The sequence below is a fragment of the Xylocopa sonorina genome, chromosome 18 (genome assembly GCF_050948175.1).
Source record: "Xylocopa sonorina isolate GNS202 chromosome 18, iyXylSono1_principal, whole genome shotgun sequence".
NCBI classification, from domain to species: Eukaryota; Metazoa; Arthropoda; class Insecta; order Hymenoptera; family Apidae; genus Xylocopa; species Xylocopa sonorina.
This window is the reverse complement of record NC_135210.1, coordinates 1,316,100-1,340,157: the sequence shown is the minus strand read 5'-3', so window position 1 is coordinate 1,340,157 and position 24,058 is coordinate 1,316,100. Positions and strand designations below refer to the sequence as shown.

Here is a 24,058-nt window from a genome sequence, read left to right as displayed (position 1 = left end):
AATGGAAAGTGCAATACGAAGGTGAGTTTCGTTGATCAGTACCGACACATTGCTGAGTATACATGTATATGTACTTATACACTTATTCTTTTTACCATATCGTACCTTTACATACATATATACTCTATATACGTGGATACATTCTATTCTTTTTAAGATATACATATATGTACGCATACGTGTACGTGTTACACTCGGTTTCTTAAATGTATCGGTGGTGATCACTTCTAAATGGACAAGAACTATGACTTGGTGTAAATAGTTGGAACAATCTGAGATCATTTAAAATGATCGAACCCAATTATAATTATTCATAAACTACTCATCCCTTAACAATCGACTTCCCACACGTGTGACTGAATATATATACATACATACAGATACAGTATTCATGTAAAGACAAACGCGTAAAATTCGCGTAACATTAAGGACATTGTATAGTCAATTAAACAATCTCCGATGGATTATCTTTCTTAATTAAGTATTAGCAAGATGTTTAAACGGAAATGGGAGGTGGAAAAATGAATTGCTCATGCCTCTACTCGCGATTATACGTGTACGAAACACATTTCTATCACCGATTATGTACAAATTGTATATCAAAGGTAACGTTATATGTATTTTATGGACAATCAGCTTGCACGATTGACTCGGGCAAATATATCTTTCTTTTTCCATTTCTTCCATATCGTTATCTTACAAATATTATAATTGCAGGCAATCAATTTTCTGCTAGAATGTTAACGATATCACCGCGACTCTGAATCAATTGTAACGCGATGGATTTCTTGATAGTTGTACAACAGATTCAGAAATACTTGTACATTATGTGGTAAAATTCTATGGTAGGCTTAAGTACTCTCTGGTCTAAGGAATTTCATGTCTAAGTGTATTTTGATGATCGTATTCCAATGCACATATCAAAAGCTTAAAGTACCTACACTTTGATGGCATTTTTGGCTCTCTATTATACTTGAGATTCCTTTAAAGCCAAGAAATAAGATATGTTATATACAGCCAGACTTTTCTACAACATGTAAGCGCACATAACTTCCATAATGGATTCAGTGCACAGATATATGCAAAAAGTTCCTACAAAAATATGTACGTTCTACATCTTGTTTTCTAGTCATAGCTGCTTTTATATTGTGCCATTTATTCGTTGTAAGCAATTTACCAATTGATTCCTAAGTAAGTGGACTGATTGTGAGGGTACCAGTTGACTGGTCACCTGTATCGATTAACTATTGTAAAATCAAAATTTCTATATATGTGCAATTACTACTATTACTATTACTATGCATAGAGGATGTATCATTTTAATATATCAATGCAAATATTTCAAAAGATACGCCAAGTGGAAGAAAATGCTGTTTGAAAGTTACAGGAGAATCTCAGCAGGAAAAAACCAGAAAATGTAAGCAAGATATCGCTATCGTCCCATGTAAATAGGAACATAAAAGCCAAGGTCGATTTCCTTTTTGTAATTAATTATATTTTATATTTAATTTCTTATGTCACTTGGAAAGAGATCTGAAATTTTTACGTCAAAGACCATTACTTGAGATGATATTTCCATTCCACTATTGCAAAATAATGGTAGTCAATTTTTTAAATTAAATGAAGAAGATGTCTTGTCAAAGTTTGCACTATCTCCTAATGTTAAATCACAGAGTTTATACAATAATTAGGAAAAATCCGCATCTTAAATAAGTCAACAAAGCAACACATGGAATGATATTACAAAATTTAGATGAGTATAGGTGTATATATCTGATACTACTTGATAAAATTAAAATATCTTTTAAAACGTTGATTGTTTTTAAATACGTAAGTAGACTGATACTTTTTATTTATGAAGACCATGTGTCTTATAATTCTTTAGAAAGATTTTCTGCTATCTACTATTTCTTGAACTATTTGCAACATCCAATTAAAACGAAACATCCTGTATGTATACGTATCCTGTACGTTTATATTTTAATTGTTATGATCATAGAGCTTATTATCCACAACAGCGACGTAACTCCTTGCTCTCTGAATGTCTCGAATAGTTCTAAATTTAGTAGGACATCGTCCTGAAATGTCGAAAAGTATTTTAACATCGTTACTCGAATGCCACGAACTCTCTTGTCTTTCTGTAACGAAGTGTCTCGAAAGAAGAACAGAAAGAGACTCTGAAGTCTGTATAATCGTTACAAATGAGCGATGTGTTTGTGCGCGGGACCCGTTGTATGTATTTTATGGAACAAACGTACGATCTTTGGTAGTATAAGAATTATGAATGTGTAAAGGAAGAGACGTAGATGTATGTTTGAACAGAGATTAGCGGACCACGCGGCACGAGGAAACGAAGTGTCCTTAATGTTCGCGTTAACGCCAGATCGCAATCGTGATCGTAAATGAATCACGTTGCTGAACTATGTGGACAATCTTGGACAATCATTGGACACGAGGACTCGCGAAAAGATCAAGCAAACAGAAGATCACGCGGTCTCGTATTTCTCGTAACCATATATTATTATTCTCCCTACTTACGGTCTCGTATTACTCCATAAGTACCTACACGTAGCGACTACCGTACAAACAGATGATGACAATCATTTTCTCAAAGCTAAATATTAAGAATCTCGATCGAGTCTCGCTGCTGGCGAGATCACTTGTTTCATCTAGCGATCTGGTAGAAAATATTTGATACATTTATTAATTTTCTTTCTGTTGTACGCGTTGTTGTCGCGAAACTCGTTATATACCCCGACGACATAACTTTGTCACAGTTAAAGCACTGTGATGTCAGTTGCGCCGCGTAGCATCGCTTCCGTGATTATCTATCGCCAAATCAATTTTAATTTAGTCATTTTTAACCCTTTGGCTACTGTGGGTGCATATAAGCGATCTGAATATTTTACCTATAATTATTTCGATAGATCTCGTTCTACTACATGAAAGTGAATGCTAATTTTGCTGTTACACGTTTCGTTAATTAAGCTTCGTTATTTACTGGTTAATCAAAGGGTTAATATTCGTTTGCAATTTGGATGGAGAAATGTTACCCTGCACCACTGCTGACAAAATTTATGAATGAACGTAATTTGTACGCGGTATCGGCACTAGAAGTTCTGGTAGTTGCACATGTACTTACTAGAATTTCTAGTAACTTCTGATGCAGTTGCGGACTTGTAGTCCTAGTGATACTACTGGTGAACCTGAGGAGTTACGAAACTTGAGGAATGTTATGCGATTCGCCTTGTTCTCTGGGTCTATGTTTCCGAGTTTCTTCCACTTCGTTTTGTCTTGCGTACTTTAATTGCTCATATGTATTTACGATCGCGATTATCCTGATTTGAATGTAAGCGATCTAAATCGAAATATCGTTACCGAATTGTCGTTGTCGTTTTTATCGTTATTATGTGTAACGTGCACATTATAGATGGCAACGCGTACATGAATAATGTGTTAAATTTTTATGCACAGGTGTTGAATGCAATCGAATACAGTCGTACACTCTCCATATATACCTACACGCATACACGAAGGTGTTCAACGCTTTGATACTTTCAGTTCAGTTTATTTTAGTTTATTATTTTCTGCTGGTATTACAATATTACTAGCTTTATTACTTTTTACCAGCAGATGGCGTTTTTGCTACTTTTAAAAAGTGAAATATATATGCGAATCTGAAGCATTTTGAACGAGTATAAATATATTTTCGATGGAGAATCATTTTTAGGGCTGGAATGGCAATCGAAACGTTTAATTAAAATATATTAATCGTTTGCGTGTTTCCAATAAATGTACTATTAAATATTGCACATATCACTGAATTATTTTCTAACACGACAAAAATGTAATTGAACCCATTCACTGCCAGACAAATTTAGAACATTTTGCCCTGAGCGCCAAGATTTTATTTATTATGTTTATACTTAACATAGTTGGCAGTGAATGAATTAAAGTTAATTTCGGGTTAACATGCATATAGAACTTATTAAATGTTACAAGTTCGAATGATCTAATACCTACGTGTACTTACTCCCACGGTATCATTCGTTCACAAGCGAAACGAAACTTGGTCTTTCTTTTTCCGACTATATACAGTCCATTTTTAAATCTCTTGGTCTTGTTATTAAGTGTATATATTTCGTGTATTTCTTGCGAAAGATAAACAAATAATAAAGGACGGTGGTACTCATGCTGATTCGTTGATCATCGTTGGTTATTCGTTCACTTATAGTCGTGTCGCCTCATTTTGGTTTACTTAACCCTTTGCACTCGGCTCTTTTTCGCAAATTGACAGTAAAAACTACTGCTAAAGTAGCTAAAATAATAATAATTTCTATCGTTAACGTCTTCCAGCAATAGAAAATTTCCATTTCAATACAAAACTTGAGGGATGCATGCGTTTTTGAAAAAGCTGCGGTGGAATAAGTTTAACCACCGTAAATCAGTAATCAATGCTGATGTGCCCTCAGAGAGAACATCCGAGTGCAAAGGGTTAATTTTGTTCGCTGATTTCCGAGGCTAAATAGTACTAACATGTTGCCGCGCAAGTGTCGTCTATAAACGTCCAATGTTTGGGATTGTAGATTGCAAACTATGGTTACAGACGTCTGGCAATTTTTAAGAAAATTTGTTCGAAAAAATAGTAATTAAAATTACTAATAAAATTAAAATTACTATTTTTACAGAATAAATTTGTTAGGAAAGATGGAAATTTAAGTTATTATTTTTATAGAATAAATTTATTCCATAAGTTTGAACAAATTTAGAGACTAAACAAATTTACTTTTGTAAAGTATATTTAACCTTCTATTGCTTTTCGCTTCCAATTGGAAACGTAGATTTCAAACGTTCCATAGTAAATTGAGTAGACGATACTGAAGACTCTGACCATGTCAGTTCCAAAAGTGTTGAACATATGAATACTGATAGACAAAATTATTTCATATATATTGATTGTTCCCGTAACTCAATTCATTGTTTTATAAGTAAACGTATCGCTTAGTAATTAATAAATGACAGCACAGTGAATTCCATAATATTTCGAAAAAGCATATACAGAGTGATTCACTACTCGTGTGAAAAATGTTTACAGCTGATAATACACTTGAAAAGAAACAGAAAAGTTCATATAGATCTAGATCTGATTTGCACAAATGACAGAGAAAATTGGGATTTTTGTTTTTCTCAGAGAAACAGCAGTTTCACTCGTATTATTGATTGCAATCTTCCAAACCGCAAGTCCTACAAGAAAATGACAAATATTGATGCGGAGCAATAAATTTGCTATTATAATAGTCACTATTTTACCCTCAAACTCGAAAACAGCTGGAGTAATAAAAGTTGAAACTTATTTCAGGAGGCAAAATTTGTAAATTACGAAAACCTTGATCTCCTATTTAACTAATTATTCTTTATTCACTAAGCTTTCTGATGATATAATCAGTTTTTTATTCCGCTGCACGGAAACAAATAAATTTTATGTGAAATGGTAAAAATTGCAGGTTTACTGTATATGCGTTCATAGCACATTTTTATTCGTTCTTTGACATTCGTACACCTCTAAAGCTCCGAAAGGAATAGGATGTTCCTTTTCGTATTTTTTCGTACATTATCCTTATGCTAAGTCTTACCAACTATCTTATTTTAGAGTTACTAGCTATAGACTAGAGTTTTTTTCTTATTCTAATATTATGCTATCTTAAAACTACCCTTAAGCTATTTTACTCTATTTTAATGCTATTTTTGCTAACTTAGTCTAGATGTCACCCTGTGCGACTTGTTATTGTCGGTCGCCACATTGTCAGTTATCGTGGCGTTATGTCTGTGAATAGTGCTCAAACTGGTCGCACCGCGTTATCGACAGCGAAATAAAGTATCGTCTGGGGTTCTTGATAAGATAATTTCCTCTAATTAACTTTCACGTTGCTTGATTTTATATAACAATTTTTATTTAACAGATAACAACTCTTTAACAAATTAGATAAACTTAAAGAGAAACTTAGAAATATGAAAATCTAGATTTAGTAAAGAAAAACTATGATATGTTACCTTTGATGGCGCAGAAATAAGTGAATAATAAATTTGAAAAACGTAGCGGACGGGAGCTTCTTTTTTATAGATGCTGTGAATTAAATTATATTAATTTTTAAACAATTTCTTACCGAAAATGTACCTTCTGAGGAGCGGAAGTAGATGGCAGTAAACATGTTTGCTGGGATGTAGAAGTTGATCTCTTTGAAGAGTGCGCAAACTAGTTACGATATAGTTACACCACTCTTTGAAGAGATGGTGCCACGAGTCATCCAGCTGTGGCGACAGAAGTAGGAAGTCACACAGCGTGACATCTAGACTAAGTTAGCATAATTAAAATAGAGTAAAATAGCTTAAGGGTAGTTTTAAGATAGTATAATATTAGAATAAGAAAAAAAGATCTAGCCCTTAGCTAGTAACTCTAAGATAAGATAGTTGGTAAGACTTTGCACAAGGATAATGTAAGAAAAAATATGAAAAGAAGCGTCCTATTCCTTTCAGAGCTTTAGAGGTGTACGGACGTCAAGGAAACAAATAAAAAGTAGTTTACGCGAAATACACGTGGTAGTTTAGGTGTTTCTTGAACAAGATCTCCCATTTCAACCAACCGCCACACAGCAGTTCACTTTGGTGTCGATAATTATGTGCAACCAGTTTGAGCACTTTTAACAGAGATGGCGCCACGGGTACTAACAAAAATTTTTTTTAATATTTCAGTGCTATGAACGCATATACAGTTCACCTGCCGTTCTCACTTTTCACATAAAATTTCTTTGCTTCCGTACGGCAGAATAAAAAACTGATGATATCATCAGAAAGCTTAGCGAATAAGGAAGTTTTTCTGAAATTTTCTGCCTTCCACGTCTAAAAATAATTAGTTATAAATATGAGATCAAAGTTTTTTCGTAATTTACAAATTTTTTCTCGTGAGATAAATTTCAACTTTTATTACTCCAGCTGTTTTCGAATTTCAGGGTAAAATGGGGACTATTATAATAACAAATTTATTGCTCTGCATCAATATCGTTTGTCAATTTTTTTGTAGGACTTATGATTTAGAAGATGCAATCGATAGTACGAGTGAAACTTTTGTTTTTCTGAGAAAAACAAAAATCCCAATTTACTCTGTCATTTGTGCAAATCAGATCTAGATCTATATGAACTTTTCTGTTTCTTTTCAAGTGTATTATCAGCTGTAAAAATTTCTCACACGAATAGTATGTCATTCTGTATATACTTTTTCACAATCACGTTATCCTCGTGCGCAACGTAATTAAAATGTATTTTATTCACAGCTGGAAGATGTTTTCTTTTCAATTTTCTTCCAATTGTTATAAAATCAATTCTGTATTATACGATGCGATAGTTGACAATATTTTTTATAAACGTCTCGCAATAATTATCGAATTTAACATATTCGCGTTATTATACTCTATTGTATTTTACGTTTCTAATGCTGACTGGCAAAAAGTAATGAAATTCTGAAGTTGGTTACCGTAAACTTATATCGTTAAGGCGAAGATAAAAATGATAAAATCTGATGATGTCGCCACATTCAAAACAGAAATTACAGAACATGAATATTAAAAATAATTCGTTGTTTAATTTCTGAATTGCGTTTATTTAATAACGTTCGTTTATCCGAGCTATCTCTGTGCTGTAAGAATATTCACGCGAATGTGTCATTACCGCGATGCCATCTATCTGATTAATCTTCCCGATTCAGTTTCTTATTGGTTAGAAATTACGAAGCTTGTTGTACAATTATGCGTTTCCGAACTGGTTTCAAGTTAGAATAAGAGGTTAACAGTCAGGTTTAACGCATAAAGCGTAGTTAACATCTAATTTACCGATCATAGATTTTCGAATAATTTACTATTTTTCGTTTAAAATCATCACCTGTTTATTGTTTGATCGCATGTGTCACGAATCGATGAGTTTCAATCGCGAGTTAGGTTAACTGCGAAGTTATTGTGTACAAAAATATTCGAAACGAAGATTTTACAAGTTTAAACAATAATCAGTAACAACAATAAATAATAAAAACTGAAAATGAATTTCACGTATAACACTCCAAAAACTCAGGCTAATACCACTCCCGCGAGTACAGCTCCAAGCACAGGTATATTCCCACATAAAATTTATATTTCATATTAAGGGGACATAATAACCTTGTATACAGTTGTCTAACGTTAATTTTTCTTTCAGGTTTCACATTCGGTGGTACCGGAGCAGGAGATGCAGCAAAATCGACAGGATTTTCGCTTGCATCCACGGCGGCCCAAAGTAAACAAGGTAGCGTATTCGGTACGGGATTGGCCAGTACTCCGATCCAAGGTGCTGGCCTCGCTTTTGGAACACCAGCTGCCACTGCTGCGAATACTGTAACTTCTCAAACGGGCACTTTAATGTTTGGTACTGGTACGACAGCGAGTACCAGCATAACTTCTGGCGCAGCCACTTCAACAGCACCCACAGGATTCTCTACACCAGCATCGACTGGAAGTAATCTAAACTTTAGTTTAGGGGGCACTTCTACTGCTGCAACTACAACAGCAACAATGTCAGCTTTTGCGTCTAAACCACTTACCGGTGGATTTGGCTTGGGAAGTGGTGAGGCCGCTGTGTCCACTGCTGCGGCTGGACTAACATTTGGCACGCCAAGCACAATGGCAACAGGGTTCAGTATTTCCGCAACACCCACTGCGACAACTACAGCAGCTACAACTACAACGACGGCTGGTATTAATTTTGCGATACTTCTTAAAATATGTCAAATCTTTCCAACCTTTTTTCAATTAACATTTATTAATTTAACTAGCAAATTAACCTGTAAAAGAACAAATAATCCTTACTAATTTCTGTATTCTTTCTATTCGTACTTTTAGTGTACAAGTAGTATTCAAGGTCTCTCTAGTAATATAAACGATGGGTCATCCTTAAGTGTAAAAAATAGTATTTATTTAACATTTGCACAGGTTTCTCGTTAAATGCAAGCGCAACAACTTCTGCAAGCACAGGATTTACTTTTGGTACGGGTACAACTGCTTCTAGCACAACAGGATTCTCTTTGAATCAAACTCCTGCGACAGCAAGTCTCACAAGTACGCAGGCGTCATTAGGAACAACTACAACGTTCGTCTACTGCTTTTTCTTTTATCGTTCTTAAAAGATATTAACTCTTCTGCTATTTATTAAATGAAACATTGTAGGGTTACTTCGTCCGCGGGCACTCTTCAGCCTGCTTCTATAAATTCGTTTGAAGAATCAATTAACAAATGGACATTGGAGCTAGAGAAACAAGAGAAAGCGTTTATGGACCAAGCTGCTCAAGTTAATGTGTGGGATAAATTGCTCATAAGCAACGGAGAAAAAATAGTAACGCTAAATCAGGAAGTTGAAAGAGTCAAAATCGAGCAACAACAATTAGAGCAGGAATTGGACTATGTTGTATGTTACTTATTTGTTGTATACAAAATTAACACGTTTGCTGCTGATTGAAAGTTATTACGCGTTATACGTAGTAGCCAAAAGTACGCGAAATATATCTCATCCGCAGCGAACGTATCAAGTATAAATAACAAATATTTTCTTAACGTATTTAATTATAAAAACATAGGTCAGCCAACAGAAGGAGTTACAGGATTGTTTAGTGCCACTGGAAAAAGAATTGGCTTCCATTTCAGTCTCCGATCCGGAAAGGGAATACACGTATCGTTTGGCAGAAGACCTTGACACTCAATTAAAACGAATGTCGGAGGATTTGAAAGAAATCATTGAACACTTAAATCAAGCTAATCGTACTCAAGATTCTAGCGATCCAATCGTCCAGATTGGTAAAATATTAAACGCCCATATGAACAGCTTGCAGTGGTTGGATCAGCAAACAAGTTTTCTAAATCAGAAGATACAACAGATCGATCTAATGCATCAGAACTTTAGGCAAGAAAATGAACGAAGCTTCAGTTTAGCGTACAATTAATGTTGGTTGCCGAATTTTTGTAATTATTTGATAGGAAATTTTTAAGCGGAGTATATATACTTTGTACCAATTATTTTTATGTCTCAAGAAAGGAAATTGTGTAAAAAAAAAAGATGCGCGTTAATTGAAAATCAATGTAATTCAAGTAGCCATGGAGGGAAGGAAATAATGTATTTTAAGATAATCCGCTATATGTAAAAACAAGTTAACCATCCTGTCTTGAAGAATATTACATTTCACACCGTCAGGATGCATTATATCCCATGCCATGAACATAAAGAATTTCTTAATATCAATGGTGGCCGACACTTTGTTTTCTCGATCCTGTTCGCTACAGCTCCAAACTTGTAGATCGCGGAAGTGCGTAGAAACAGTGGCGTTGTCCGTATCAATTTTCAGCACGAACGTTCCACTATTATCTGCGCTTAATATTAATTGCGGGCTCATATTTTTCATTCTCTCCACAATATGTCTTACGTACTTAAGTTGAGGCATATCGACTGAGATCTACAAATTAAATAACGTACCCGATAAAAGTGTTTAAAAGTAATAATTTTAAGAAAAAAATATTAATAACATGTATATATCGTTCGTACATCGAATTGTGGAATAACTGGCGCTCGATGTTCCGCCCATTCACGTCGAGGTATAACCCGGACGGGTACGTCGTGCAAGCATTGTCTCGATTCTATGCTCAGTGAAGCCAACTCGATTTCTAACGTCAGACACGGCTGCCGTTTATTCGTCAGTTTGATCTTAACGCTTTTCGCCGTCATCCGTAGAGAACCTAGGGATCTGGCGAGCATAGACGGATCAAATTCCAAGTAAATTTCGTTCTGCTCTTCGGTGACTCCGTTCATCGTATATTCGGTAAAGAAATGAGCTTGAGACAATTCCGCCCAGACCATCGATGCTCGATCGCCACCGACGCTAAAGCATAACTCGTTCGGAGTTATCCGTAAGGTACATTGTTTTGTTATTCGAGAGACAATGTTAACGATATCTGAAATAAAGTATCCTCCTTAATGTTATTCCATATCTCCACGATTTATCGCCGGCTTATTTCATTTGTAAATAAATTTCAAAATATACAACTCAAATATACAATTCAAATATACAACTATTATCGCTCTAGTTACGTTTTAATATTGCAATTAATTCAAAGACAGGTCAAAATAGGTTAAATTTATAAATTTTCTACTCACTGGTAAAGTCTCTCATTGTTGTTACATCGATCATTCTACACCTGAACTTCATCCTTTATAATGTGATTATAAACTTTTGCATATATGTACATCGACAGTTTTTCTTTTTGGCATGTATACCTGGTGTACTTTCGGAACGCAAGATTTCGCGTCTAATGCATCGATCGATCCGTTTCAATGACCTTTCTTGCGAAAGTGTCTTGTTATAGAGGAAGAGATTTCGCTTGAATGTATGGGAAAATGGCACATTTTACTCGACACCATATTTAATTCCCTTCACGTTTCCTTGTGTTACGCATGTGCACAACGATATTTAATAGATAGCAAGAACGATGGTAACATCACATTACGGGATGTATACAGCATCCTGTGCGCGATACAGTTCTGCTGTTACCTTATTCTAATTTGGGAAAATAATCGAGGAAATGGGATCGACGGTTATACTTTCGAATAAATAATCCTAGTTATTAAGAAAACAGTAGGTTAAATAGATGTAGAACAAATATATGCGAATCCTCTAGAAATATGATACTTATATAAGTTAGGTTTAGTTTTATTGTTTACTACTGGTTTTACATAAACCAGTAGATGGCGTTTGTAAAAAGCGTTACACTTTTATACGTCCCAACGGAAGACGGTCCAATATGTTTTTTCTTTATACTCTTTCATACTTTTTAATTGTTTTTTACATACATTATTCTTCCTTTCTCATTGCACACTCATTCTATATAATATCATTGCTCACATTGTTCTCCTTTTCTCTTTGCATTTTTTTTCTTTTTCCATATTACATCCTTAATTATCTTTATAATTGTTTGTACTGTGTGTGTTATGCGTCATGTGAGTTTCAGTGTTAATGTAAGTGTTTTGTGGTACGGACAGCTTTGTCCTGTACCACGCGAACATGAGTGCGCCCTCTTCGCCCCTGGAGTAAAGACAAGCTTTAAGATCATTTGCCTTATAATCACGCTATAGACGGTTTACTTATGAGTTAGTTTAGTTTAGTTCTTATTTTTTCTACAGGCTTAACAATACATATTTCTTATTCATTGCAGCCAGTAGATAGCGTTTACGTGGAGCGTTGCGCTCCTGTATTGCCTAACGGAAAACTTTGTCAATTTACATACTACAAATTACACTTGTTCTATAATGTCAATCTTACATTTCGCGTCATCAGTCTTACAGTTTTCGCATTCAATCTTAATTTGCGTCTAACCTTTAATTATACTATTATAAAAATATAAGCGTTTAGCGTTTTTTTTTATTGTTATGCACCAGCTTATTACTTATGAGTTAAGTACATTCGCTTATGAATTAGTTCGGCTGAAAGTGTCTAAAGAAAGAAAGAAAAGGGGATTATGTACTTGGTTATTGATGACAGTGTGCGACCAGTTTGAGCACATCTTTATGAGATGACGCTACTAGCAATCGCTACTCCGAGCCCGGTGAATTTAAGATAATCGAGATTAATGAAATATGTTATACGTAATATATTGCGTACGTATTAAAAAACCAGAAACGTTCCAAGTTAATTAATTATGATATTAAATCATAATACTGATTTTCATGGTTATTACATGCACGAGCAAACGTAAACAACATTTACAATGGCAATCAGTCGAATACAATAGTAGTAGGCTCAATTAAAGTGCGCAACAAGAATTAAACTCGTTCTGATTATCATATTGTTGGTGAGTCATCTTTTGCAAAGTATTAAATATGGTTTTCATTAATATTAGTGCGATATTCAATTATCTTCGGAAACCGTTTATAATATTATAGAACATTTTTAATTTCTGAAATTGTAATTAAATATAATAAGACCAAAATGGTACTAAAAAATATAATATTATATTAAAATTAATATACAATACAAATATTTGAAATAAATAGTGTACTACACTATTTGTTTCTCTCTTCTCTCTTCTTTTCTCTGTTTTCTTCTTTCTTCAAGTAGCACAATTATAAACTAATGTTAATGAACCGCAGAAGTTCCTTAATTTTCATTGAGTCGTCAAAATCCTTTTCCTGTTTTTTTCTGTAACATTTATAACAGGGAGAAGAAATGATTAGTTACACAGTATATATTAAAGTATTCATTGTATGAAGCATACTCTAGATCCAAATTGGATCTAGTATAATAATATCCCACAAAGTTCTACCAAAAAGTGACAAAACACAAGTTAAATCATTTTGTGCTGATTGCGATAGGACCATTTCTAACTTGAATGTAAACAATGTAACACTACTTTGAATATTCTTAAGAAAGCAGTCGTGGAATGTGACGCGGACGCCTCTGGAAATAAATAAAAACGAAATAAACGCGATCACAATATCCTATATTACCATAATTCACATAACATAGTTCGCAATTGCTTCAGTAGATGTCACTGAAATGCAGATTTTAGTAAATTTTCGCGCGAGAAATTACCCTGCGTGGTGTGAACATCGGAATCGAATGACCCGTAATCTTGCGAGGTCAGATACTTAACTCTCTTCTGTCAAGTTTTGTGTGTAAACAAAGCCAACACATTAGACACGTACATTCGACAGGTTGTATCCTTCCGTGTCACGTACAGAATTCGCGATAAGTGGTCGTACTTTGACACAGTCCTCGATACGTTCTCTCCCTTAAAGGTTGCGAGTTATTCAGTCGAGGGTGAGTTCGGCCATGTTGTCAATTTCGACGACCGATAGGGATTTATTCTAATACATTGTGCCGTGTATTTTAATCAGGTGGACATCGGTGAATGATGCAGCGCTGACCGATATGCGGTTTGCCAGAAAGAGGTGAGTCTCTTTATCTCTTTCTTGTAAAACGTGAACGTCCTTCTCTCTTTCTTTTTATTTCCTTTCCCTCTCATCGTTCCCGTAGCCAATATCAGACACGTTGTTCAAACAGAGGCTGCGATTGATTGATCGGAGCATCTGATCGATTATCGATTGATTTCCAAACGAAGCATTCGTCGAAATATTCTTGTTTCCCTCGTATTGTCTCGTGATAGTCTAATCTCGATCGAGAATTATATTAAAACCTTAAATAGCAGAATTTCATAGTCTTTTCAGAAATAGTGTCCCAGAATGTGTACTTCCGACAGTGTTTCTATTTTTGTGTAATTTTTCACGCATATATTATCTTCAATGGTATCGTATCAATTATATAGAATATTTATAATTTAAAAATAAAAAATTTAATCGAGAAATGAGATAGAAAATTCAATTAACTAATCAGCAAAGTCCATTGCTAGTAGGTCACGATGTCCTCTAATTGCTAATAGACGCACACAACGTTGCCTCAATTTACCAATGGATGATATTGGAGTTTATCCGTACTTGTGAAACCGCGAAATCGTTCGTGTTCCCGGAAAATGTGTCCGCGGTGGCCGAGTATTTAAATGATCCGCGTGTATATTTTTCCCATTATCGAGCGTCTAGTCGAGGCAGGTGGTGAAACACGTGGCATGCGTAGAGGAACACGCACCGGTCTCGTGTTTTTCTTTCCTTGTCTTTTTTTCATCTTTTAGTCTCCTAACTGTCGCGCTCGTCTCTTTCTGGCCCCGGCATTTCTTTCTCTTCCGTTTCTGTTCGTCGCACGAGAGCGTTGTACACGTTCGCCTTCCTATTGCACGACGCGCTGTACGAAGAGGCCGCGATGTATCCAAGGTTCTCACCCTGGGTCATAATATACATCGAAATACAAAGAACAGCCACATTTTTTCGCGTGTTATGGCTTTAACGAAAATATTCGAATACCAGTGTAATTTTAATTTGTTAGAAAAAGAGAGAGAGAGAGAGAGAGAGAGAGACATACAGACAGATATATGTTTAAAATAAATATAGTTAAAGATGATAATATCTACACGATAAATACAAAACTGGTCCCGTTTATATAATTATATTACATTAACAATTTAAATAATTGGATTGCATTGTTCACCATTCGGGGTATTAATCTTTTTCCATCTCTTAAATTTGTCGCGTCGATTAATCGCAACGAGAAAGCGTTGACCGGCTGAACGACAATTTCGAGGTTAGCCGCTATTTTGCGTTGTTAGGAGTTTTTGCATCGATATCGTCTTTCCCATTCACGGATCCGGTAACCCAGAAAGGTATAAGGTAGCGGCGCGAGGAACTCTTCTCGAAAGGGTCAGCTTTCTCTTTTCGAAAGAAAATATTCGAGAGAAACAATCGAGCGCATCAATGTACCCCATCATCGTGTTGGCGCCACGCATTGTACGAGCAAAGCGTAACAAAATACACATTGCGTTAAGGTGCCACTTTAAGGCTGTGGAGGTACTCAGACGGTCGCGTTGTTTTCCTTTTTTTTTTTCTTGGTTAAATAGAATACGTACAGTGCTGGACAAAAGTATTGGCACAGCATGATTGTTATGATAAAAATGCTTATAACTATGAAACAAATTGTTAAAAAGGAAAAATTTGTTTACACGTTTATTTATTTATTATTCTAGATTATTATTTAACAGAAACAGTAATATAAATAAAGTGATATGCGAAATAATAACAAAAACATATTTATTGAGCGTTTTAAGCATGGACAAAAGTATTGGCACAAATGATTGAAAGTACTTAGAAATTAAAAATTAATATTTGGTTGGCCCTCCATTCCTCATGATAACTTCCTTCAATCGTTTTGGCATTGAAGTTACCAATTTTTTTGTAAAATCCGGCTCTATATTGTTCCATTCTTGTAAAATAATAGCTTTTAATTGGTTTTTGTTTGTTATATTATATTTTCTAATTTTTTTTTCTAATTCATTCCAAACATGTTCGATGGGATTCATGTCTGGACTCTGGGGTGGGGTATTTAATGTATGTGCGGTATTGTAAACGATCCATTGTCGTACAATATAGGCAGTATGTTTTGGATCATGGTCTTGTTGAAAATAAAAATCACGCGGGAGATTTAATTTATTAGCACTTTTAAATAAATTTTCCTTTAATATATTTAAATATACATATTTGTCCATAATCTCATCTATGAATACTAATTCGCCAACCCCAGACGCTGCAATGGAACCCCATACCATGACTCCACCTCCTCCATGTTTCACAGTGGCTTGTAAATGTTGTGGATCCATTTCCGTATTTGGCTTTCTCCAAACTAATACTCTGCCATCTGATTTAAATATATTAAATTTAGTTTCATCTGAAAATAATACGTTATTCCAGAATGTGGGATCCTTTTTTATAAATTCTTTTGCAAATTCTTTTCTCATCTTCCGATTCTTCTTGGATATGTATGGTTTCCTTCTTGCGACACACGCAGAATATCCCGCATCTTTTAACACTCTCCGTATAGTTTTCGAACTTACTTCTTTTTTATTTTCTTCATTTAACTTTGCTCTAAGTTGTGATGAGTTTAATTTACAATTTATTTTCACTTCCTTTACAATTTTCCGTTTTTCTCTAACTGTTAACTTTGAGGGACGTCCACTTCGATTCCTACTTTTGAAATCTGATTGATTCTCAAATCGTTTTACGACACTTCTAATAGTGAATCGACTTCTATTAACACTTTTTGCTATTTCACTATAAGATTTTCGCATTTTGTGCAAATTTAATATTATTTTTCTCTCTTCACTTGTAGTTTCTTTCCCTCTTCTTGACATTGTTGCTTGTTATATTTCCTATGTTGCTAATCGACTGAACTTAAGGATGACTGTTAGAAAAAATGACTATCAGGGAATCCCCTACCTATACCATCAAGTGACAATCGGATTTTTTTCGGAGAGATACAACTACACTAAATTTTGTATAATGTGCCAATACTTTTGTCCATGCTTAAAACGCTCAATAAATATGTTTTTGTTATTATTTCGCATATCACTTTATTTATATTACTGTTTCTGTTAAATAATAATCTAGAATAATAAATAAATAAACGTGTAAACAAATTTTTCCTTTTTAACAATTTGTTTCATAGTTATAAGCATTTTTATCATAACAATCATGCTGTGCCAATACTTTTGTCCAGCACTGTATGTGTATACGGTATTTGTACTACCGTAACCTCGCTCAGAATTATTTAACTTCTCATTATCTCTAAAAATGCAAGTTTTAATTAATTTCCATTAACTTACTGATTAGATGCATTATACTCGGATCTATTATGTTGATATACCAATATAAAAATTGTTCTCGGAGAGCAATTAATTGTTAGATGAGAATCAATTTCGCTTGCTTATAAAAAAGAGCACTCGCGCGACGAATAATAAAACCGTATCATCTATTTGATGTTTAATAGGCGCCACCTATCTGACCTGGAAAGCTCTGGTTAACTAAAGACACGGTCCACGCGAACTGCATCTTCCCTTCCGTATCATCGGCAGTGGTTCCATTTCTTTGTATTTGCTTTCCAGTAAAGGTAAAGCAACCAAGAAGAACCGTAAAAACCTACCGATAAATTCTTTCTTTAACAAGTTGTTCCCGGAAACCCGGCCTCGGCTGGGACTTCACGCTTGGTCAAACGTTCACGTTATTAACCCTTTAGCGTCGAGGAGTCGAATAGCTTCGCTCTGGCAACACCTTCGACGCAATTCTCAGATTTTAGCGTACAATTATCCAAAGCTAGTAAAAAAAAAACGTTCTTTCTCGATGTTGTAACAGATGATTAAATGGAACTCTTTATTTATACTTTTCACTTGTACATGTAAGAAGTGTATTCCAATACATGAACATGAGTAAGGTAAACGGTATCTTATTCAGTCATAGTTTGCAAGTTATAGCGAATTCAGCTAAATGTTTGCGGTATACAAACTTTTCTCGTCGTAGAACGCTTCTGAAGTTTGAAAATTTTTTAGAAACACCAGAGTAAATTTGATGCTTTAATTATTATAAATGATAACGCAGATATGTTGGATAATGAAAACAAAAGTTCATTTCAATTTCTATGTTAAACCTACAAAAGAAACGTTTTTCAATGTTTAATAATAAAAGCAGACAGTGTTTCGTTATTCCCTACGTTGCTCTCAGAATTTTTCGTGGAACACTTAGTGACTGTTTGCGGATCACAGTTTGGGAAACTGTGACATAGACTATAGCATATTTGTTCGAGATATAATAGATGAAACTATACGTCCTTTTTCATCTGCTGTATACTCAATGATCATTTTCACTCTTGAATTTATCGTTATACAGTATTTATATAAAAAAAGGTTGCTTTATTGATCCAAGCTTTCGATTTCTCACAAATACAAAAGGTAATAACGAGAAGTTCTGTTTCCGTTCATTAAAAGTCTGACGACTTGGTTCTTAAAATTAAAGGTCCAGATGGTACGAATCCAACCCTAAATCGTTTTAAGCTTTCGAGTGTTGGAGGATCTACATGGCCCCCTCGCCAACTCCCTATTGCCAAGCTGATTTCGTCCATACTGCAGTCGATCGATTCGCAACGGTAACCTTTAATACGCGCTTGCACGCATTAGCACGATACCTAGCTTAGATACTGCGATATCACCGTTTGTCACGATATGCAGTCGTTTGAAAATCGAAACATTCTGAAGATTATAAAGCTCTACTTAAACAATTTTTCCCATAATAACAGTAAATAAGCCAATTTCGATATCTTTGTAAATGAAGATCGAACGATAGCCCATTATAATTGTCTTAGTGTCACTGACATTATCATTCCTGACATTGATCGTAGAAAGCAGTATGCAAAATAATATTTTTAATCCTTTGCTGCGACATTCATGTAAAAAGAAAATACCTTAGAAAGGTGACCAAAGCGACCTAACCATTTAGAAGAAAATAAAATCTCACCGACATTATCGATGACAGATGAGTATCGGTGTACACTGAGAAGAGATCAAGCAAATTATTCAAGTACTCGAGCCTCTTATACCAACTTTTGTATACGCCCCCTATTTATTATCTCGATCGTTTCGACGCGTCGAATATCGATCGGCCAGCGAGAGAAGAGGTGCTGTTACAGTTCAGTGATTCATGAAACACGCGCCAAGCCACGATTATTTGGCCCGCTGCAAATTCATCTCCCTTTATCCTGACTTCCAGAGCATGTATCGCTTCTACTTATCAATATTAACTCGGCTGTTGGGAGATAGAGTGACGTCAGCTCGCAGACCCCGCATGGCAACTGCCAAGACGTGTTGAGCCAGGACGCAAGGACAAACAGACGCCGCGCATAGCGCACGCGGTGCGTTCAGGAACACATCACGCACACAACGGTGTCGCGCCACGTTCGTGCGCCACAGCCCTTGGCGCTGTATTCCGTGCTGCTTCTTGCTCTGCACTGACGCTTCCCCTCCGCGCCGCCACCACCATTACCACCTCCCTCCTACTCATCCTCTTCGCCGCCCCCTCCTCTGTACCATTCTTTCTTTACACCTTTTGTAAACTCTTCCTCCTCTTTTTTTTCCCCCGAACGCGTTTTCTTTCAATCTCATTTCCGCCCGTTTATCCACCTTTTTCTTTTCTTCTTCGCTTCTTTTTCATGGGCTCGCATTTTTTCGCGCGCTGCTAATATCCCGATGTCTAATTGCTCTTCAATTTGGAACATCCTATCTGGGAATCTTTTCTTTTGACTTTATCTTGCTCCTTACGATTCTCGTACTACTTCTTCATTTTGTATTACTTTTTATCCTTTTAACTTTATATATATATATATATATATATATATATATATATATATATATATATATATATATATAAGGAGTATTCTATTTCTTCTTCTCCTTCGAATAGACTCGTGTCTCAATGTATTTGTCAATCCTTTCAGCATCCACAATTCTCATCTCGCTGCTTTTCTATTGCGCGTATGCACGTGTATCCCTTCTGTATCTCTCTCGATGTCTCGCAGGGTTTGCACTCGAGGGTACGTCGTTGAACAACGCGCATCATCGCCGGGTGAAAGAGATGGGAAGGGTTCGCCTCGTCTCGTTTCCATGAACGCGACGGCTGTCTTCTATTTGTCTCCTCGTGCACCGCAAATCATCACAGCAGACAGCGCCGTTGCGAATCGCTGCCACACAGAAACAGCGTATACCCGCGACAGGATGCTCTTTAATCTCACCCGAGGACTGATAAAAATGTCTACCAACGACTGATTTGCAGATGTCATCGCCAGGTTATATTACCGCGTTGTATTTGGCCCCCCGTTGTGTACGGGACTTTACTTAGTCTGGCTTTACTCAGATGCTGATATTTCAAAACGCGATAGGATTACCAAAACTAAATAAATTTATGTTAACCATAGGGTACAGTTAGTAGATTGTCTGGTTAAAAACATATCAAATTCTTTAATGCTTTTGGTATTTCAAAACTAAATTACTTTACTTTTTTTTCTCTCTGTTTCTCTATTTTCTTTTTTTCTCTGACCAATTTTTGAGCAATGTTGTAAGCAGTGCATTACGCGGCCCCCACCGGGTTCATATTTTTTGCCGTCAGCAGCTTCCGATAACGTCAATATTTATGATGTTATGCGGGTGACTCCAATTACACGGGGACCACCCTCCGTAACTTCGTTCGTAAACGCTTTCTGGCTTTACACGATTTATTCCAAATCAGTATGCGAGCCCGTTAACACGGGCACGTGTTTCTTAATTCGATAATTAACAGGCGTAACTAGAGTACATAAAGAGGGAAGAAAAAAAAATGAAAAAAACGCGGCACCAAGGGAAAACACGTCGGAAACTGACTTAATCGCTCGGTCTCGTCGATGCGCCTAAAACAACACACGATAGAGTATCGCGGTGTGACCCGTGTTATCTTGCGACTATCCCGCGGTCTCCTGTAATTTTCAATCGTTTCATTACGCTCTCGGAGGTCGATGGAATTCGGAGACCTGTAGAAAAATCCGATACAGGAAGAATGTAATTTATGCCCGGTTTTTGGCCAGTTACCGACCCACGGACACACGAATACGCCGCGTAAGTACCGCAATGCGGTCGGTAACTCGTGGTGTACAAAGTACAGCGCGTTAATACAGGCGAAATTACAGGATGCTCCGAGTGCCTTGTACCGAATACCAACAGCGCCACGATTGCAGGTTCTCAACCGCGTTAAGGCTGCTCTCCTGCGAATACGTATGCGGCGGATCGTACCTGGGATGAATGAGAACCCGGAAGGCGGATTCTCCGCGCACTTCAAAGGGAAAAACCTGTCCGCATCGTCGAAACAACGACCTGCATCCATTCTCAAACGTATCGCTCTACCCTCCAACGGCGTATATGGCGTCTGTTTTGCAGCGGGTCCCGTTCGAAGAATTTTCTGTCATACAGTCGTCTGATTTGTCCTATCAATAGTACGTCTAGCTTGTAACATTATTTGACAATAGCTTATCGTTTAATTTTCTGACATTCCTTGCGGGTCCAAAGAGGAGCGCTCCCAATCTTATGGACACAAAAATGCGGCTCCCCTCTTTTTCCCTTCGATTTTAAGCAAGCGTTGAATGCGGATGGACAGCTTCTGGATACGTGAGCATTGTCCACAATTGTTTAACACTTTTCATATATGCCCAGCTCATCTCTGTTTGCGTGAATAAATTTCTTCAGCTAGATATTTGCGTTAAGAATGTCCCGCGTTTTTGGAAAGAAATTCAAGACAATAAAAGATGCATTTCGGGCGCCACCATTCACGTACATCCCGGAACATTGAATAAGCGTACGAGAAAGTGGATTTTCACCCTTCGACGCGAGCATAAGCCTTCTGCGTGAAGAGAAATCATCCTTTCTCGCGTCATGCCGCTTATTATGATCCGAAGTCAACGGATATTACGCCATTTGGCGCGACTCGGGCGATACGAGTATGGAACTGTGTAATCTGTGCCGGACAATATCGCCGGTTCAGACGCGAAGAAGGGGAAAAAAAGATCGCAGGATAATTTTTCGCGCTTCCCAAGCTACGCGCATGAATGTATGGTGATTATTTCTTTTTTTTTCTTTTTTTATTCAGGATAAATCTTTATTCTACTCCTGGGTCTCAGGACCGGGCCAAAGAATTTCGTGACCTGTTCCACGAGCACTGCATTCATTACCATATTCTATGTATTTAGTGTTTACGTCTACTTCGTATCCGGTCGTCCCTCTGAATAGCTGACAAAGCCTGGCAAACTGGTAAATGAACTAGACGTTTGATAGCGAGCTCACCGTTAACTCCTTTTTTACTTTAATGCCGCACAATACACAGTTACGGCGCCGAATAATTGAACGAGCAGAAAAGTGGTATGGCCATTAAAAGCATGCGCATATCGTTTAATAATTCTAATATAGAATTCTTCTTTGAACGAGTTGAACTGAACAAAAAGATAAATAGTTCAATAACGCTTGAGCAACGCCGTGTGTTGCTTTACAGTTAGAGAGTATTGTCTAATTTAACGCTTAGAAAAGTGTCGAGAAAAATTCCAGACGATAGTGTCGCAGTGTGTACTATCGCTCAGAAACCAATATAACCAATGCGAAACTGGTCTAAATGTAGACCAGCGCTATCTGCGCGGAATATCCCGTCTTTTCTAGAACTGTAAAGGACGATTATATTTCTAATTAGAAAGAACGCATTTGCGGCTGCGGTACTGCAGCAAGAAGAAACAGAACACGATACCGTGGAAATGATAGCGGCAGCTAATCGACACGAGTATGATATGCAACAAGCGGTAAGAAAACGGACGCAAGAAAAACCGTTGCGCGCAGCCTAATTCTTTCGTGGTGTCACATTCGCGAATACGTCGTTTGTTTAGCAGAGTTGCGACGTGATCTTGTACATTCTAACAGTCCTAATTTCCCCTGAAAGTTTTCAGAAATGCGTCGTTGGTTCGCACTCATTATCACCGCGGAAGCGATTTCGAACTGTTTCGCTGGATTTAAATGTGGGGTGGGAAATAGATCGATATCATCGATCGACGTTCACACGAGTTGGTTTTTGCTGTTCTTTAGCGTTTCGAGGGCCGATCGGTTCTCAGAAGGCAATGGTGAAACCGCGAGGCCTTGCAAAGACTTATATTCCGGATCCCTACCTCTCGCCTCTTCGTCTTTCTTGCGTTCTCTCCTCTCTTCCGCGTCCTCGGCCACCTCCTCGATGCCTCCGTGCTTCTCCTCCTTGTTTTTCTCCTCCTGTTCATTTATTTTTCTTGCTACACCTTCTCTCTTTCTCTGTTCCGCTCTTTGGGGGACCTAACGAACGTAGGTTAAGGCCTGTCCATACCGATTTAAGACCGCTCGCGAGATAATCGACAAATTTCATATGCACGATCGCTAGGAATTCCGCATTTGAAACAATGTGTCCTTCTGAAGGGCAGTCCGTGGAAATGTTAACCGTGTGCTCCTCACTTTTTATAGGTTATTCAATGAAGTCGCCTTAAACAGTCCGAGAACAGCGCCATCTGCGTCGTTTTAATATGGAGGAATGTGTTAAAGTCTTCGTTGTTAGCGGTGCGGATGTAATTTTTCAGAACGATCATAAACCTTACGATTATTATATTTAACGTGTTTACACGATTAAATTGTTAGTATTGACAGAATAAGATTTTAAATACCCGTTAGTACCATACTTGACATTTTCTAACGGTATGGGTTATGCCTATTACTTTTGACCATAACATCGTGCGTAGGCCGCAACTAAGGGTAGTATTAAGTTATCCGCAAAGGTACCTATCACGATTCGATTTATCCCTTGGGAAAAGGTAGGAATGTAGATGTGGACAATTTGCAAATATCGCACTTGAGTCGCGTATGTCTTGCGTTTATTATTGTCTCGAGGCATTATAATTAGAATAATTAAGTTTACATTCCAACCTTCTGACATTTTACCCACCGCGCAACGTTCGCATACTTTTTTCAACATATTTTCAAGTAATTGGAAAAAT

The 24,058-nt window shown here is 36.7% G+C and overlaps 3 protein-coding genes across 3 annotated transcripts in view; 2 read left to right on the top strand and 1 right to left on the bottom strand.

The window, feature by feature from the left end:
- Positions 1–8,041: 8,041 nt before the first annotated feature.
- On the top strand, positions 8,042–11,042 carry Nup62 (nucleoporin 62). Its single transcript, XM_076908489.1, has 5 exons — positions 8,042–8,155; positions 8,242–8,775; positions 9,012–9,168; positions 9,246–9,483; positions 9,653–11,042. The coding sequence occupies exons 1-5, from the start codon at positions 8,086–8,088 to the stop codon at positions 10,013–10,015; spliced, it is 1,362 nt and encodes a 453-aa protein (XP_076764604.1). The 5' UTR covers positions 8,042–8,085; the 3' UTR covers positions 10,016–11,042.
- Positions 10,136–11,357, bottom strand: Hus1-like (Hus1-like checkpoint clamp component). Its single transcript, XM_076908490.1, has 3 exons — positions 11,221–11,357; positions 10,612–11,018; positions 10,136–10,522 (listed from the first exon to the last, which is right to left on the bottom strand). The coding sequence occupies exons 1-3, from the start codon at positions 11,270–11,272 to the stop codon at positions 10,157–10,159; spliced, it is 825 nt and encodes a 274-aa protein (XP_076764605.1). The 5' UTR covers positions 11,273–11,357; the 3' UTR covers positions 10,136–10,156.
- Positions 11,358–13,677: 2,320 nt separating this feature from the next.
- Positions 13,678–24,058, top strand: part of Myb (proto-oncogene like protein Myb) — a 36,984-nt gene continuing 26,603 nt past the window's right edge. The window contains exon 1 of the mRNA XM_076908487.1: positions 13,678–14,010. Coding sequence (XP_076764602.1) covers positions 13,991–14,010 — 20 coding nt within the window. The 5' untranslated portion in view covers positions 13,678–13,990. The remainder of the gene's footprint in view (positions 14,011–24,058) is intronic.

Bases quoted from the DNA above. Each gene is read 5' to 3' on its own strand.
- Hus1-like (XM_076908490.1), bottom strand. From the start codon at position 11,272: ATGAAGTTCAGGTGTAGAATGATCGATGTAACAACAATGAGAGACTTT. The intron at 11,019-11,220 runs GTGAGTAGAAAA...ACTTTATTTCAG, and splicing joins AACAATGAGAGACTTTACCA to ATATCGTTAACATTGTCTCT. The intron at 10,523-10,611 runs GTACGAACGATA...TTTAATTTGTAG, and splicing joins CAGTTATTCCACAATTCGAT to ATCTCAGTCGATATGCCTCA.
- Nup62 (XM_076908489.1), top strand. From the start codon at position 8,086: ATGAATTTCACGTATAACACTCCAAAAACTCAGGCTAATACCACTCCC. The intron at 8,156-8,241 runs GTATATTCCCAC...TTTTTCTTTCAG, and splicing joins GAGTACAGCTCCAAGCACAG to GTTTCACATTCGGTGGTACC. The intron at 9,484-9,652 runs GTATGTTACTTA...ATAAAAACATAG, and splicing joins AGCAGGAATTGGACTATGTT to GTCAGCCAACAGAAGGAGTT.